This window comes from Lygodium microphyllum, chromosome 28 (assembly GCF_053477565.2).
Source record: "Lygodium microphyllum isolate KBCC chromosome 28, Lygodium_microphyllum_v1.1.10, whole genome shotgun sequence".
Taxonomy (NCBI): Eukaryota; Viridiplantae; Streptophyta; class Polypodiopsida; order Schizaeales; family Lygodiaceae; genus Lygodium; species Lygodium microphyllum.
In genome coordinates, this window is record NC_141162.1 from 120,319,518 (window position 1) to 120,336,727 (window position 17,210).

At 37.2% G+C, this 17,210-nt stretch overlaps 1 protein-coding gene across 3 annotated transcripts in view; it reads left to right on the forward strand.

Annotated features, from left to right (window-relative positions):
* The window catches only part of LOC148011920 (FGGY family of carbohydrate kinase), a 58,186-nt gene extending 57,368 nt beyond the window's left edge, over positions 1-818 (forward strand). The window contains exons 14-15 of one of the 3 annotated variants that reach the window (XR_015689290.1): positions 148-351; positions 508-815. Coding sequence is in view for 2 of the 3 variants with exons in the window: in XM_087670123.1 (XP_087526249.1) it covers positions 148-267 (120 nt within the window). In the remaining variant the exon portion in view is untranslated. Of the gene's footprint in view, positions 1-147 lie in introns of all 3 variants that reach the window. The other 2 variants (XM_087670124.1, XM_087670123.1) reach the window with 2 other exon arrangements.
* The last annotated feature ends 16,392 nt before the right edge of the window (positions 819-17,210 follow it).

The following is a 17,210-nucleotide window of genomic DNA, read 5'->3' on the forward strand; positions in this document are numbered from 1 at the left end:
TCTAAGTATCTGGTTTGTTGAGATTGCTTCCTTGGTATACACTTCATGAAATATACATGCAGGAATCCAATCTTGTTAATAGACTTAGGATTCTGCAGCTACAGCTTTTGGATATTTGATGCTTGATTGGCCACTGCCTTGTTTTAGGTAGTGGAGCCCTCTAAGGATGAACGTGTCAGAAAGTATCATGATGCAAAGTACAAGATCTTCAGATCACTTTATGAACAGCAAGTTGCTTTTCGAGAGGCTATGGCCACTGCTCTCTGACAAGACTTGCCCATGTGCTCACTCTGGACAAGAAATGCAAGAAATAGTATGTGATGAAGGGCTTCAACTTACGTGGGTATGCAGGTGCATATGAAGCTTTTGTGAGTTTTGACTTTGAGTGGCTCTGTAAATTCATAATATTATGCCACGATACATGTATCCCATTCTTATTCAACTGAGGCTCCCTTTTACCATGATTACTAGTATGGTTTTGACATATTATCGTTTATGGTACTCCAGGACGAAGCATTCAGTTTTGCTGTGGGACCTTGGCCCTTCACAAGTTCCAGTTTCTTTGCTGTATCACTGTGCAGTGTGGCCCTTCACAACTTACAATTTCTTTGTAAATGAAACGCAGCATCTGTTGCACACATATCCTGCATAGAAAAACAATACTGAGATCTTAGGTAACTCTATCAAGTGCTTATCTAGAATGCTTGAGGCATTGGGCTTGCCTTTTATGAGTAGCTGCCAGAACATTTGCTTTGTAAAATTAGCATCAACTTCAATAAGAAGCATATCTTCAAGTTGGGAAATTTACCTGATATAATTGCAAACAAGTACTTTACCTGAGGTACATCTTGAGAGCTTCAATAAAATGTTCACGTAATGCTCGAGGTTGATCAGTCATGTATACATGAGTGCAGTCCAACTCAGCTTATCTTACATTCCATATAGGGCACTTGCCAAACATCATGAGTCCCCTTCCAGCGTAAATTGGCAGAATATGCCTACTTTTCTCCCCAAGTGGCAGGCTTGCTATAGTGGGCTCTTGAACATACACTGATAACTTCCTGACACAAACAACACCAGAGATAACAAGTCAAACTAGGGCAGCTAAGGCTAAGGCTATGTTCTTCTGGGTACCAGCTTGCAATGCTTTATCCAATAAATATAGCCAGCATTAGGGAAGCTAGCTGTGTACGCTGCACCTTTGCCAAGTAAGTTCGGCATAAGGTGGTTTCTGTTTGCATGCAACAAAGGGAAAACCCACATGGAGGACATCATATGATATAAGATCGAGTGTTAGGGTAGAACATTCATAATTTAAGAGGTCCAGAAAAGGGATACTAAGAGAAGAAAATTGTTTTGCCTTAGACTATATACACTGCTCGGTTAGTCTTGCCTTAGATAGCTATATCTGCCGATTCTCTTTTGTCCTACTTGTGCAGCAGTGGCTGCCATTGCTTCTTTGGTGAGTAATTATGGCCAATCACACGATGGAGAAAGCATTAGTTGTTTCATGCAAACCTTAAGGATCTAGAATCAGCTTCATTGCACACCCTTCTACTAGTTATCGTCTACTAATTTGCTTGCTACACTTAGCCTTGTCCATTACCCTCCATGGCACTAGGGTTCCTCACTTCACTTGGTTTTACATTTCAGAGTGTACCTCACTTCAATTGGTTTTACATTTTGAAACTTGGAGCCGAATACACTTTTGCTTGATAAGCCATATCATAATATAATATCCTATTGGTCCTAAAAGCGAATAAACTTATTCATATCACAAGTAAAAAATCAAATGCAGCGCGAATAAGATATATGAGAGGTGCTTGATTGCTTTTCACATCACATGTAGAAAAGTTATCAATGAGACCTTGTACCATGTAAGAAGGATTGTTACCTTGCTCTTATGGGCTTGCAACAATATATTACTCTCTACCACACTTGAAACCTTCATAAGTGGACATACTTCTCACACATGTTTCTCCGGTTTGCTTGGAAAGGTTGCAATACAGATGGGTTGAGGTGAGTACAATTGCAAATGAGCTATAGTAAACAGGTAATGTGAATAGCAATGATTTTACTTATATGTGCTCCTTTTGCATACACCCCATTAGTCAATGGTTCCCAATCCATGTAGAGAGCATGCAATACCTAATAGGAATACCTAGTTAGTCTCACTAATTTCACTTTTAAATTCCTCACGCTTTCTTACCCAATGGGTACCCCATCAACTCTTTATGTTAACAAAAATGGCGTCACATCTATATCCTCGTACCTCTAGTAAATGTCCAGTAGTGCACTGGTGCATCTTATAATACATGGCAATATCTACATTCTTGAAAGTGTCCTCAAGATAATCAATGTCCATTTAGAGAGCACTAGAACAATTCCATGCTACAAATCTCAATGTCCCATAGGCCATGCACTATCATTTAGATCGAGGATTGGTGATTGTCAATCATGACACTACAAATTTTCCCTCTTTGCAAGCTTCGAAGACCCAATACATGTGCTCTTTTGTATGTGCCACTTGAGCTAAAGTGAGGTTCTCATCCCAAGTACATTTTCTTTGGTTTTAAGGCTCCCCTCTTAGACAAGAAAGCCTTCTTTTTTTTCATATTCTCAATACCCGAACACCAGGCACTTGTAATTGGCACCTCATTTGTACTTAAGTTTTCCCCAAGTGCATTTGTATCTTCTTGGGGGTGCCTTTTTATCCCACCGGACTACCCATACTTGTAAAGCATGCACTGTAGGATTTTCCTGCTCCTTAAGAGTGGCATTCATAACCTCCACTTTATGGATGGGTGATGCATTTCATTTTCTAACCACATAAATCCATCACATTGTTTCCTTCACTTATGCTTGTATTTATGTCATCTTGACCCATGAGTCAATTTCTTTCTCCACATGGATATGAATCTCTTTTATTTCACCTTGAACCTTTGGGCAGTTCTTCCCCTCCTCGCATACATATAATTCCATATGCTTTTTACATTGTTTCAACCTCTCTTGGAGATTTGCTCCATAAAATGATTTTTAGACATATATTTCTTCACTATTTCAAATTTTCTTTTATATATTGTGAGCTATTCTCTTGGCTTTGTGATGATCACACATCTTCCATGCATGCCCCTCTCAATGTCCTCTTTCCACGACAAAAATTGTGCATATAACTACCCTTCTATTTTTGCCTTCCGTTTTGAGCATGTCCATGCCATATTAGCCTCTTGGTGCCTGGTATTTTGACTATACATGTTCTCATTAGCTCCTAGCTTGTTATGCATTTCCTGTTGTACTCTTTATCTTTGTCTCATCTTATGCAAGGCATTTCAAGAGATAATCCTACCATTCGAATTAACAGATCACATAGAAAATTTGAAATTACAACCCTAGTGTTGCTATACAACTCTTGATTTTTTTTTTCCCCTTGCTAACTCTATTGTTTATATATGTATGTATGTATGCGCGCACGCATGCACATGTTTATTGAGGCCAAAATCAACCTATGAGACAAAACCATGTACAATGTTGGTCGTCACTAGATGTCAGTGTGACATGCTAAAAGATGGTCAACGATATACTGTGAAAAGAAGCTAAGGTGATGTATAAAACAAAATAGTGTTCATATAGGGATATAAGGAGAGGAGGAGGTAGTACATGTCTAGTCATGTGGCTGAATGATATCCCTATATCTAGTTCCAAACCTAGTTAGGGTTGGTGGATAGAGTATGTCATACATCTCAGATGAAATAGTACGAGGGTAGCATTTGGATTGGGCCCTCAATTCTGTTGGTGGGTACTGGTCATGTTGCTAGTAGATCTCCCTCATCTCTCTTTGATGTAGCATTTGTGTCTGGTACACTTGTATCCGCGGGTGGCGTGTTGCTCTGATCTCCTTGGCTCTCTAGACTATGAATGCTCTTAGAGTGGATGCTGTGTGTTTGGTCATTGTTTGGAAGAAATTGGTTAGTTGTGATGGACACCCCCCTTTCTATGTAGTGATAGGTTGTAGTAGTGATGTGCGAAGTCTCTGAATCTTGACTAAGAACTAACCCAAGTGGCATTGGTGTGGGGACTCCATGACTAGTCTGAGGGAGGTGTCTCCTCCAAATAGCAAGGGGTACCTAGCTTGGATTGTGCTATAGGCTCTGCATCTATAGATGTAGTGCTTCTTGTTCTCGACCTCCTCTTGGCATAGTTTCCAAATCTACTTAGCTCGGGGAATGTGGGTTGTCCTCTTCGTCTCAATCTCAAGCTGGTGAGAGGATACCTTGATTTGGCAAATGGTTACCCGCCTCTCATGCGGCATGTAAACATCTAGGTATCCAAGTATTTCAGTGAAGCCATTTGATGTAGTCTTCATGAAGTGGTATTTGTAGTATGGCATCTTTGGGAAAGGGGCTGCCTAGGTGAAATCCATGTATGTTGTATGTACAATAGATTAAGGTCCTATCGCACGACCAAGTTCCTCTCAAGGTGTGTATGAATGGGGAGCCAAGGTTATATTGAAAGGGGGGAAATGGTCCATGTCAATCCCCTATCCTATAAGCCATTGATTGACTTGTGCATACCATGAAGTCTCATATCTTGCCTTAGTTAGTTACCTAGAGGCCTTCAAGGCTCTCCTAGGTAGCCTATTTGAGTGCATGTCACGTACTCTGTGTATGAACTTGATAGTTTGAAAAGGGCCTCCATCATCTTGGGGAGTGCAACAAACTCAACTTTGATAATCTCATGTGGTTCTGATGGTTTGTTTGCAAATCATTCGTGAGAGCATGATGATATGTGGTTTGTTGATCTATGTCCATAGGTATGTAGCCTCACCAAAGGTCCAAATTGGTGCACCATACATCATGGCTGGTGTGATCAGTGTGTTAAGTAGCCACCTCCATGTGTGAGGCTCTTGGAAGTGTGTTCTTGGTGGCATTGTTTCTCCATCATGGCCAATTCTATGTATCCTCGTGTGAGTTTGTGGTCTTTGGTTGTTTGTGCCATGGTGAATCTCTTAGCATATGTAGTGAAAGTGACCCCTAGGTAGACGTATGAGTCCACAACCTCCACTTGTCCAGCTCCTATAGTGAAGACATATCTCCTCATTGGGGCTGATGTGTGGAAGATCAGGAAATTGGTTTTCCCAAGATTAACCGTCAATCCACGTTGTGTACAAAAGTCATGAAGGGCATGGAGATGTTGTAGATTTGTGATTTAGAGACCACAATAATATCATCAGCATAAAGTATAATAGAGATCAATATGCTTGCCAACTCCACCCCATCGCCGCCTGCTCATATGATGTGATCTTCTATCTTGTCGATGTAGAGGTTGAAGAGTGTAGGTGACAAAGGACATCCTTGCTTTGCGCCAATGGTGCTAGATGATGGGATCTCTAGTGTCTGTAGCCTTTGTAGTAGTCTATCTCGTGGAATCGTATCAAAGGTTTTACGAAAATCCACAAAATAGCAATAGAGTCTCTTCTTCCTCAGTTTCGTCTACTCAATCATGCTCCTCACGGTGAAGATGTGGTCAAGTGTAGAGAATCCCCATTTGAAGCCAGCCTGTCCTAGTTCTCTCAATCTCCCTCTCTTTGCATATGCACTGAGCTTTGTTGCCATTACTGCTCGATATAAGGGAATACAAAAAGAAGAGGGTGGGTTGGATACATGGAGCAATACATGACTAGATTTGTGGCTAAATAGTGATACACTAATGACTAGCTCCACATAATGGGAATTAATGGGTATAGGACGTGATACATCCTTGATGAGAGAGTATGGGGGTAGGCTCGTTGATACCTTAGCTATACTGGGTACTAGTCATGTCATGGGAAAATCTCCCTCATCTCCCTTTGGTGTAGCTTTGTCTCTTGTACCCTTGCACTTGCAGTCGACATGTTCTCCTAATCTTCTCGGGTCTCTCAACCATACCCCTCTCTAGGTGTGTGTGTAGTGTGTGTGGCGAGTCTAGAAAGAATCAATGACTTGTGATTGTCCTCCCTTCTCCCCCCTTGCCCCACAAAATAGAGTACTTGGCCATGGTAATGATGCGTGGAGTGTTTGAATCTCAACTAAGAATTGGCCCAAATGGCACTAGCTAGGACTTGATGACTAGTTTGAGGGAGGTACCTTGTCTAAATAGCGTGGTGTATCTAGCCTAGATTGTATAGTAGGATATGCATATGCAAGTGTAGTGCTTCTCTCTCCCTAGCTCCTCATGGCATAGTTTGTAGATCCTCTTGACTTTGAGGAAGTGGGCTGCCTTGAGGAAGTGGGTTGCCCTCCCAACTTTAACTTTAGTTGATGACAAGAGACTTTGAGTTGGCCATTGGCAACCTACATCTCATGTGGCATATTGAAAGGGAGTAAGGTTTAACGTTGAAACTAGGTAAAATTGATTGCATAGGACCCTCACCATGCAAGGTGAGTTTTGCTAGCATCCTACAAGATGCTTAAGATCCATTTAGGCATAAGATATGTTTTGGAAGCTAAATTGTGATTAAACAGAGTAGAATTTGGTCAAAGTTATTCTCATAGAGTTTGAAGAGAAGGCTGAGCAGAATAATTTATTGTCTCACAAGCTTAGTCCAATTCATCACCGTTTTGAAGTTATGAGTATTCAAAGATAAGAGATAAAAATTTCCAACACGTGAAAAAAAACTATCCCGCTTTTTGTGTTCTTTTCGTTTTCGGCAAGTTACATGATGTGAGTGATTATTTGGGAGGATCATGACAATTTTGGCACATGCTTTTCTTTGAAAATGTGCCATTCTTGGAAAAGCCTATTTTGGATGCGTGAAGCCATTTTGGCAAAAAAGCTGAATAAACAGTTATCTTTATCATCATCTCCTTTTATAATCGAAGATTGAGATTGTGAACAATTTGCGATTGAGATTGTGAGCGAGAGTGTGATTGAGAGTGAGATTGCAATTCTTTCATGTACATGGGGTCAGCTTCTTGGGGGTCTTGGGAGGTTCAAGCTATGCATCAAAGTATAGTTTCTAATTTTACTATCTATTACTCTGTTTCCTTCAAACTTTAATATAGATTTCTCTTTTTGTCTTTCTATTAGTGTCTCTCTATCAAAAGTTGTATCAATTTTTATCAAATTGTCACTACTCGTGTTGCAAGTGCTATCAGAGCAGTTTTGATTCATGAAGATGGAAAGCTTGGAGTAAAGAGTCAAGGAGCAAGAAGAACTCATTCAATGTCTTCTTATTGACTTGAGAAAAGAACAAGCCAGTAAAGAAGTTGCAAAGATACTAGAGATTGTTGTGGATCTAGGAGGTGAAGCGAATATAACTAGCATAGGCGAATCAACTAGAGAGCCACCTCAACAACCTCCATCATAACAATAGACAAAGAGAAGAAAAAGATCTTTTGAAGATGAGGTTGGAGAATTTGCTATTAAGCAAGTATTTAAGAAGGTGAAATTGAATGAATTTGATGGTGAAAAGAAAATAGGAGAAGATCTGGAAGCATGGTTTGAAGAGTTTGAAGATTTCTTCATGCCGCTACAGGAATTTTTTGAAGAATCTAAAGCCAAGATTGTGATTCTATAACTATGCAGTGTGGTAAAGCTATGATGGAAGTCCTATATGCAAACTAAGACTCAAGTTTGCCCTATCACACGGAAGGAATTTCTTACGAAGGTGGAGAAGAGGTATTGTTTTCCTCACTACAATATGGAAAAGAAGATGGAACTTTATAATTTCAAGCAATTCGAAGAGGATAAGCATGGTCTTTCTATTGATGACTATAAATAAAAATTCTTATGGCTTCATAATAAGTATACTCTTGAAGTGATTGAAGATGCCCTAAAAATCAAGTTTATTGAAGGACTGAAGGATGACTTGAGATATCAAGTCAAGGGATTGTGATGTACTGATTTTCTTGATGATGTTGCAAAGGCACATAATTATAAAAATATGTAGAAATACAACGAAAGAAAAGAAGTAAATTTCTCTAGTCTACGGATTATTTTCATGGGTCATTGTCCACTAATATTGCAACTCAACTCATAATACAACTCATAGAGCAAGGCTCGCACTTGCAACTACTCTTCAACATGATACATTTGCTTGGCGAATCCATGTGCACTTGATAGCATGTATTCACCTATCCCATCAACACCACTCGATTGCACCTCACTTTAGTGCATTTGAGTCGTTTAGCCACTTGAGTTCAACCAACTCTAGTCAAGATTAAATCAAGTTTATTGAAGGACTGAAGGATGACTTGAGATATCAAGTCAAGGGATTGTGATGTGCTAATTTTCTTGATGATGTTGCAAAGGCATAGAATTATGAAAAGATGTAGAAATACAATGAAAGAAAAGAAGTAAATTTCTCTAGTCTACGGATTATTTTCGTGGGTCATTGTTCCTATTCTACTACCTCAAAGAATAAACCAGGCCAAAATTTTAACAACAATAGAAGCCAGAATACTATGCAAAGTTGGCCTATACAAGGTTCTCAAAAAGCACAAGTCTAGAATCAGAATATCTTCAACAATAACAATAAGAAGAAGAGACGTCCTCTTCGATGGTAGCAAGATTCGAAATTCCATGAACGAGCAAGAAGATTAGGATTGTGTTACCATTGCGGAGAGGAAGGCCATGGTACTTTCGAATGTCCAAATAAGGTGATGAACACTCTGTTGTAAGCCAAGAAGATTGAGATGGACATGATGGTCAAGGAAGTGGATGAAGAAGGTAAATGTCTAAACTCTCTTATCAGATGCATGATTCTTCTACTCGGCACCTTAGAGCTTTCATTATTATCAAAATTTGTGGTAAAAATGGTAAACAAAAGGCAAACTTTCTTATTGATTTGGGAAGTACACATTGCTTTGTGTCTCTCAAATTTCTTAAAGAATAGGACCTAAAATTTGATAAAATAGTAAAGCGACCAGTGGAATTGGCTAATTGAGAGAAACATTTTACTAAAGGTTTGATTCAGAACTCAACTTTTATGTTAAACAAAGAAACACATAAATGAGAATTTTATGTACTTGATATGGGGAAAAAAGATGTGATAGTTGAAATGTATTTGTTAATAGAAAATCATGCCTTCATTGATTGTGAAGAGAGATATTTAATTTTCAAAGAAAAAGATTACAAATTTCATAAAATTCAGGGAAGGAAAAGAGATTGTAAATCTTTAATCATTTTAGCCACAAATTTTTTTAGGGGAATTAAACAAGGACGTGAGACCTTTTTAATCTTTGCTAGAGAGTTGAAGCTAGAGGAGACATAGAGGAATCCTGAATACATAGATACATTATTAGATAAACACAATGATGCTTTTCCCGATGATCTGCTAGCTATGCCTCTTCCTAGATCAGTTGATCATGCTATGGAGTTGTATTTAGGAACAAAACTCTACTCTAGAGTACCTTATTAGTTCAATATAGAAGAGTTGAAGGAGCTTAAATTGCAACTTGATCATCTCTTGGAAAATGGATTTATTAGACCAAGTGTTTCTCCTTGGGGCGCTCTTGTATTGTTCCAAAAGAAGAAGAATGTGACATATAGACTTTGTATTGATTACAGAGGTCTTAATAAGCAAACCATAAAGAACAAATATGCCCTTCCACACATTGATGATTTATTGAGACAATTGAGTGGTGCAAAGGTGTTTTCAAAAATAGACTTACAATTAGGTTACCTCCAAATCTGTATAAAGTCTAATGATATTCCAGAGACTACTTTTTAGACTAGGTATGATCATTACAAATTCATTGCTCTAGCTTTTGGATTAACTAATACACCAGCCATATTCATGTGTTTGATAAATACCATTTTTTAATCCACATCTTGATGAATTCATTCTTGCATTCTTGGAATCTGATATATTTGTATATTCTAAAGATACACCTTAGAAAAACTCTTCAAATTTAGAGGGAACATAATCTTTATGTGAAATTGACTAAATGTTTCTTTGCAAAAGATAATATTATTTATCCAGGAAGAGTTATTTCTAAAGAAGGAATTCATATAGACCGTGAGATGGTAAAGACTATCACTCATTGGCTTGTACCAAAATGCGTGAGAGATATGAGAATCTTTTTAGGCTTAGCTCAATATGAGAGAACTCATATTTGAGATTTTTTAAAGTTAGCTAGTCCTTTGATTGAACTAACTAAGAAAACTAAATCTTTTGTTTGGGCACATGCATGTTAGGAAGCCTTTGAAACATTGAAAGGAAAAGTGGTTGAAAATTGCATATTAAAATTTCCCAAGATGGAAAAACCTTTTGTTTTATCTTATGATGCCAGTGGGGGGCAATTAAGATGTGTGTTCATGCAACTGGGGAGAGTAGTGGCTTATGAAGTTGGAAAATTAAGGATACATGAGATGAACTATCATGTACATGACTTGGAAATTGCTGCTATAGTTCTTGTTTTAAAACATTGGAGATATTTGTTACTTGGTGTAAAACTTGAATTGAGATTTGATAATCAATAAAAGAGATGGTTGCAATTGCTACGTAAATATGGCTTTGATATTAAACATGTCTCTAGAAAGGAAGATAAAGTTGTTGATATTTTAAGTCGTAGACCAATGTGTAATAGTTTATCTATTATATGAATTGACTTGATTGATGATATGTGACTTGAAGTGCAGGATGATCCCATGCACTTTAAAATTTTGTTGTTCTTAAATAAAGAGAGAAATGAATGATGGAAAGTTTCATATGCTTAAGAAAAATATTTATTATTTGAATCGTTTGTGTATTCCTAGTGCTTTGAAATTCAAGAAAATATTTATTATTTGAATCATTTGTGTATTCCTAGTGCTTTGAAATTCAAGAAAGAAAATCTTAAGGAGTGCCACCATTTTCCTTTCTATGCTTACCTGGGATTTTCAAAGACTTACAAAACAAAGTCAAGAACTCATTCTTTTGGCCAGGGATGAAGAAGGACATTAAAATATATGTAAAGGAATGTTTGGAGTGCAACAAGTAAAAATTGAACAAAAATGTATGATTGATGAAATGCAACCATTAGATATACCTGTCCAAAAGTGAGAATCCATATCTATGGATTTTATCACTGAGCTACCTATTGATAGGGGAGGGTATGACACTATCTTTGTGATAGTGGATAGACTCATAAAAATGACACATTTCTTTCCTATGAAAACGATTGAGACAACTTTGAATATAGCTAAATTATTTGTGAAAGAAATCTTTGATTTGCATGGTATACCTAAAAGTATTGTATCTTAAAGAGATTCAACACTTGCATCTAACTTTTGGAATGCCACATTTAAAGCCATTGGAATTGAATTAAGGATGAGTACTGCATTTTATTCGTAGAGAGTGATGGAGAGATAGAGAGAGTGAACTAGGCTTTAGAAGACATGCTTAGAATGTATGTAAATGAAAAACAAAACAACTAGATTGAATATTTGGCTTTAATTGAACTTACATATAACACTTCCTGGCATGCATCCATTAAGATGACTCCATTTGAAGCAATGTATGGTTATAACTATGTGACTCTTGTTCATTTTTCCAATGCTTCAAATCGAGTAGAAATTTTAAAACAAATGCTTGAAATAATGGATGAGGAATTAAAAAGAATGAAGAAGCACATTAAAGATGCACAATTAAGATAAAAGAAATATTATGATAAGAAAAGGAGACCACTAGAGTTTAATGAGAGTAACATGGTTTTCTTGAGAGTTCAACCTCATTAAACTAACTTGTTTCTAGGAAAAGATAGAAGGTTATATCCACATTTTGTAGGCCCATTCAAAATTCTAAAGAAGATTGATTCACTTGCATTTAAACTCAAATTGCCATCTTATGTCAAGGATCATTTGGTTTTTCATGTGAGTTTATTGAAAAAGTATGTTTTTAACTTTGATAATCTTTTGCAGGACAAGTTTAGATTATATGATGGAACATTGGAGGTTGAACTAGGATTAGTATTACATCATAAAGCCATGCATATTAGAAGTAGAGATATTATGGAGGTGTTGGTGAAATGGGATACATATCCTATAGAGGATGCAACTTGGGTTCATCTAGATAGTTTGCAACAAGAATATCCATCTTTCCAACTCCAAGGACAGTTTTTGGGAGAAGAGGAGAATGTTATATGCCTAAAATATTGAACTTTTTTATGAGATGTGTGTAGATAATGTTCGAAGATAAATTTTAGGTCATTTTAAATGTTTTGACAATTTTGGTGATAATACACTTTTGGTCAATTTTTTTTCAACTTTTAGGTATAAGACCTATTTTGAAAGTTGATTTGTGATCAAATGGAGCAAAATTTGATCAAAGTTCTTCTCACAAAGTTTGAAGAGGAGATTGAGCAAAATATTTGATCATCTCACAAGTTCGGCCCAATTCTTTACTTTTTGGAGATATGAGTCTTCGAAAATAAAAAAAATTAAAATTTCAACACTTGAAAAAAAACTATTCTGCTTTTTGTGTTCTTTTCATTTTTGGTTGGTTGCATGATGCAAATGATAATTTGGGAGGATCACGTCAATTTTGGCATACACTTTTCTTAGGAAATGTGATGTTCCTAGAAAAGCCTATTTTGGACGTGTAAAGCCATTTTGGCAAAAAAGTTGAATGAATAGTTTTGAGATTAGGATTGTGCATACGATTGCAATTGGGATTTAGATTGTGTGAGAGAGTGTGATTGAGAGTGAGATTGTGATTCTTTCATATACATGAAGTTAGCTTGAGAGTGGTCGGGAGGTTCAAGCTCTACAACATAATGCAATTTCTGATTGTGCGATCTAATGCTCCTTTGTTTCCTTCAAACTCTAATATACATTTCTCTTTCTATCTTTCTACTAGTATATCTCTCTATTCGAAAGTTGTGTTGATTTTTATCAAATTGTGACTAGTCATGTTGCACCGATTGTTTCCACTATATTTAGATAAACTTAAAAAGCTTTCAATGTGAATGGGAAATCTAAAGGTCATAACTACTTTCATATTCACTCCATCAAGGAGATATCCCACATTATATATCCATGATTAAAGCCATTTGCTTGAACCACTTTGTTTATGATGAAGTGACAAGAGTAATCTCAACCGACAGAGTATCACTATAGGGCGGTTTATGTCAAAATGGATTCCATATAGAAGATCTTCTCTTGACCCTCCTTCATAGTACAGGATTTTGGATATCGACCATGAACTACCATCTTATTATCCTATTGATCTAGCTAATTATCATCCTTAGGATTCTACCATGAAGTTGTAAGCTTTTGGGTTATAAATAAAAGTAGCAAATCTCATCTTGCTATCTATTAATACGAATCAATTTTTGCACTTAGAATTTCTATCTAATGCAACAAAAAAATTGAGTAGCATTACTGTGGCCGCAAATAATAAAAAAGGTATTGATTTCCTTTCAAAATGGTGCATTTTCATTCTAAACTCTTATTGTAAACTTAAAATTGTAAAGTTGAGTACTAAAAGTCTTAAGAGAGAGATGAAAAATTGTCACTTGTGGGAGATACATCTAATCATATGAGTTTCTCAATCCTAGGGAATCATCCTTTCTATGCTGATGGTTGAAGTGCAAGAGAAGAAATTCCTTCTCAAGCAAATCAAGCCACTCGAGTTTGAAAACAAAGGGAAGGATGTTGAATTGAAAGCGCAAGTTTGGATTGAGTCTGTGGAGAATTACTTTGTTGCTACACGAACTGCTCCCCCCTAATCAGGTGATGATAGCTAAGTTAAAATTGACATGTGAAGATTGGCTTTGGTGGAAACAATGGCGTAAGGACCAAGAGGTTTATGAAGCAACCATCAACATGGGAGAAGTTGGAGGAGGTTGTACATTGGGTGATACCTCTCTCTCGCCAACATATTGCATCTTAAATATGAATGAATTCTTTAATTTCAAGTAGTTTCGGCTAAGCTTAGAAACCTACTATTCCAAATTTGTATCTCTTTTGAAATATGCCCTACCCATGGACATCTCCCAATATCTATTGAAGTTTTGAACCCTCCACTAATGAATACTCACATGGAAGCAATGATTCCATCCAATTTGCAAGACACATTAATTTGAGCTAAGCCAACTATCCAAGAACTTCAAACAAAATTGAAGAACAAGAAATTTTAGGGATATCATTCTCCATACAAAGGGCCACATAGTTATGTCAAAAGGATCCAATGACAACACTAGGGCGGCCAAAGAAAGAAGGCCAAAACAAATGCAACTGGAAACTTTGTACCTACATTTGGCAATAATTAAACGCCAAGGCGTTTCCATTGCAACAAACCTGGCCACTTCAAAGGATAGTGCCCAAAGCAGGCCAAACAATCCACTAAGGACAATTTCATGGCTAAAATGGAGCAACTATGGCCAGTGGAAAAGTTACTCGAGTAACCCTCAAGGGAATAGAGGAAGGTGAAGATCCTACTTTAGTGCCAGGAACAGGAAACAATACATGCTTCCCTCAATAAGAAGGGTCCAAATCTCCAATTCTTAGTGATCTAGAATCCATTAAACTACCAAGGTAAAGCATTCAAAATTTTGATTGACTATGGAAGCACCTACTCATTTATCTCACCCAATGTGCAAAAAGATTAGGGATAGACACTGCATATGTATCAAAGTTGTTAGTAGAACTAGCAAATGGGAAATATTTAATTTCTACTTAATAGACTAGTAAAGTGGAATTTAACTTACGAGGTAATCTTTCCAACATGGGGCTCAAAGTTATGAATCTAGGAGCTTATGAGTGTTTGCTAGGAATGGATTGGTTGATCCCAATGATGCTCATATTCATTGTGGGAGAGACCAAGTCACATTCCAAAATAAAAAAGGAGAACTAGTAACCACTTGGGGAGAAGTCAAAGAACCTAGGATCCAACTGGAAAAATCTTCTTGAATCATGAAGGGGCTAAGAAAAGGACTACTTTTGTAACAAATTAAACTGAAAAGATAGAGCAAGGGAAAGGAGTTGAAGAAGAGCCATCTTGGTTAAAGGAATATGCGGATGTATTTCTAGAAGAGTTGATTGAACTTCCACCACAAAGAGAAGTTTGATCATGAAATCAAGTTAACATTAAGAGTTGCACCACTAGTAAATAGACCCTACCAAATATCTATTCTAGAAGCCATTGAGCTAAAAGAGTAACTCAAGCAATTCTTAGATCAAGGATACATTAGGACAAGTAACTCACCATGGGGAGCTTCAATGTTGTTCCAAATGAAAAGAAACGGGTTCTCTACCTTTTGATTGATTATCATGGCTTGAACCAAGTGACAATCAAGAACAAGCATCGAATTTTAAGGATAGATGGACTACTTGACCATCTTCAAGGAGTAAAGATCTTTTGAAAAATTGATCTAAGATTATGCTATTACAAGATAAGGATCAAAGAAGAAAACATTCTAAAGACTATCTTCAATATAAGATATTGCTGTTACAAACTTATCATGATGCCTTTTAGATTAACCAATGAACCTATAACCTTTAATGGGTTAATGCAAGATATTTTTCAACCCTATCTTGATGGATTTGTTTTTGTCTTCTTTGATGACATCTTGACCTACTCAAAGAGGAACGAAGATCATGAGCCACAACTCTGAGTCATCCTTTAAATAATGAGGCTATACAAACTTTATACCAAGAAGAAGAAATGTGACTTTTTCAAGAGGTAGATTGAATATCTTGGATTTATAGTATCCGATGAAGGGACTGTGATAGACCCTACCAAAGTCAAGGATGTGCAAGAATGGGCACCACCAGTAATGGTTAAGGAAGTTTGAAGCTTTTTGGGCTTAACAAGATGGCATTAAATCTTTATCAGGGACTATGCCTTGATTGTTGCACCTCTAACTAGCTTACTCAAAAAGTAGGTTGCTATTGTATAGAGTTCCACTGAATAGTCTAGCTTTGAGAAGCTTAAACAAAGATCTGACTAAGCTTTAACAAAGCTTAGTCATAGCTCCTATCATGAGACTACCTAACTTGAGCTAAGAATTTGAAGTTGTAACGATGCAAGCTCTCTTGCATTAGGTTGTGAACACATACAATAAGGTCATCCCATAGCCTACTCTTCTAGTAAGGTGAAGACTCATGAGAAGAATTAAGCTACCCATGATCTAGAGCTACTTGTTGTGATTCATGTCTTAAAATATGTAGGAATTATTTACTTGGCAACAAATTCACTTCATTGACCACAAGAGTCTCAAATGGATCTAAACATGAGGCAATGATGATGAATAGAAGTCTTGCAAGAGTATGAATTTGAAATCAAATATAGGCTAGGTAAGGAGAATGCATTGAGGATGCCCTAAATTGCAAAGCATTTTTCAAAGCTCTACGACAGAGGCAGTTGGGTCGATTTTAAGCGGCAAGCAACATATGGGTGTCAAAAGTGCTTTAAAGACCCACCAAGCAATGGTTGGGGAATTTTCATAAATTTTTGGAGTATTAGATAGGACTTCTAGAAGTGGCTAGCAGTGGGGGACTTCAAGTTGATTAGGTAGAAATTTCCAAAGCATTAAGTGGACGCCGGACAGTCAAATGGCGGGTGCCCACAGTGGAGGGCCACAGTTGTGAAGCAATGTAAATGGGCTTTTTAGAGAAGGTGAAAAAAACCTCCATGGCGGTAGGTGACAGAAAAAAATGTGATGGGGGGGGGGGGGGGGGGGGGCTACGGGCTATGGCACCTCAAAGTACTCATAGTAATCGACAAGATCAGCTTCTTCCCCGATGTTTTTGCTCTCTATCACCTGGATTCATGTGTGAGATGGCTACTCGGATAGTTTGATCTAGATTTGGTCATTCTCTCTCCTCCCTCTCTTTGTTCCAAATGGTAGTTCATGTGGGAGAAATCAAGAAGAAGAGGGGCTAAAAGATGCTTGTCCGATGGTGATCGGATCGCTCCAAGATCAAGAGGAGGCTAAGGGAAGGTGTCTAGCACTGAGGAATGATCGCTGGGTAGTCCATTGGTAGTATGTATAAATGATAAAAAAACCCGCAACATGCGCATAAGTGGTATGCCTAATTTTTACAATGGAAATTTACTTCTTTTTGATGTTTGATGGTCTAAACGAAATTCATATGGAATGAAAAATTGTTTGGATTTTTTTTGCATCATGATTGAGGGTTGTGCATAAAAGAAATGCAAAATCTTAATGATACATAGTCGCAATAAATAAATTTCAACCCGAAAAGCGTCTTTTTAGAGAAAAAATGAAGATTTTGTTGGTTTCGGG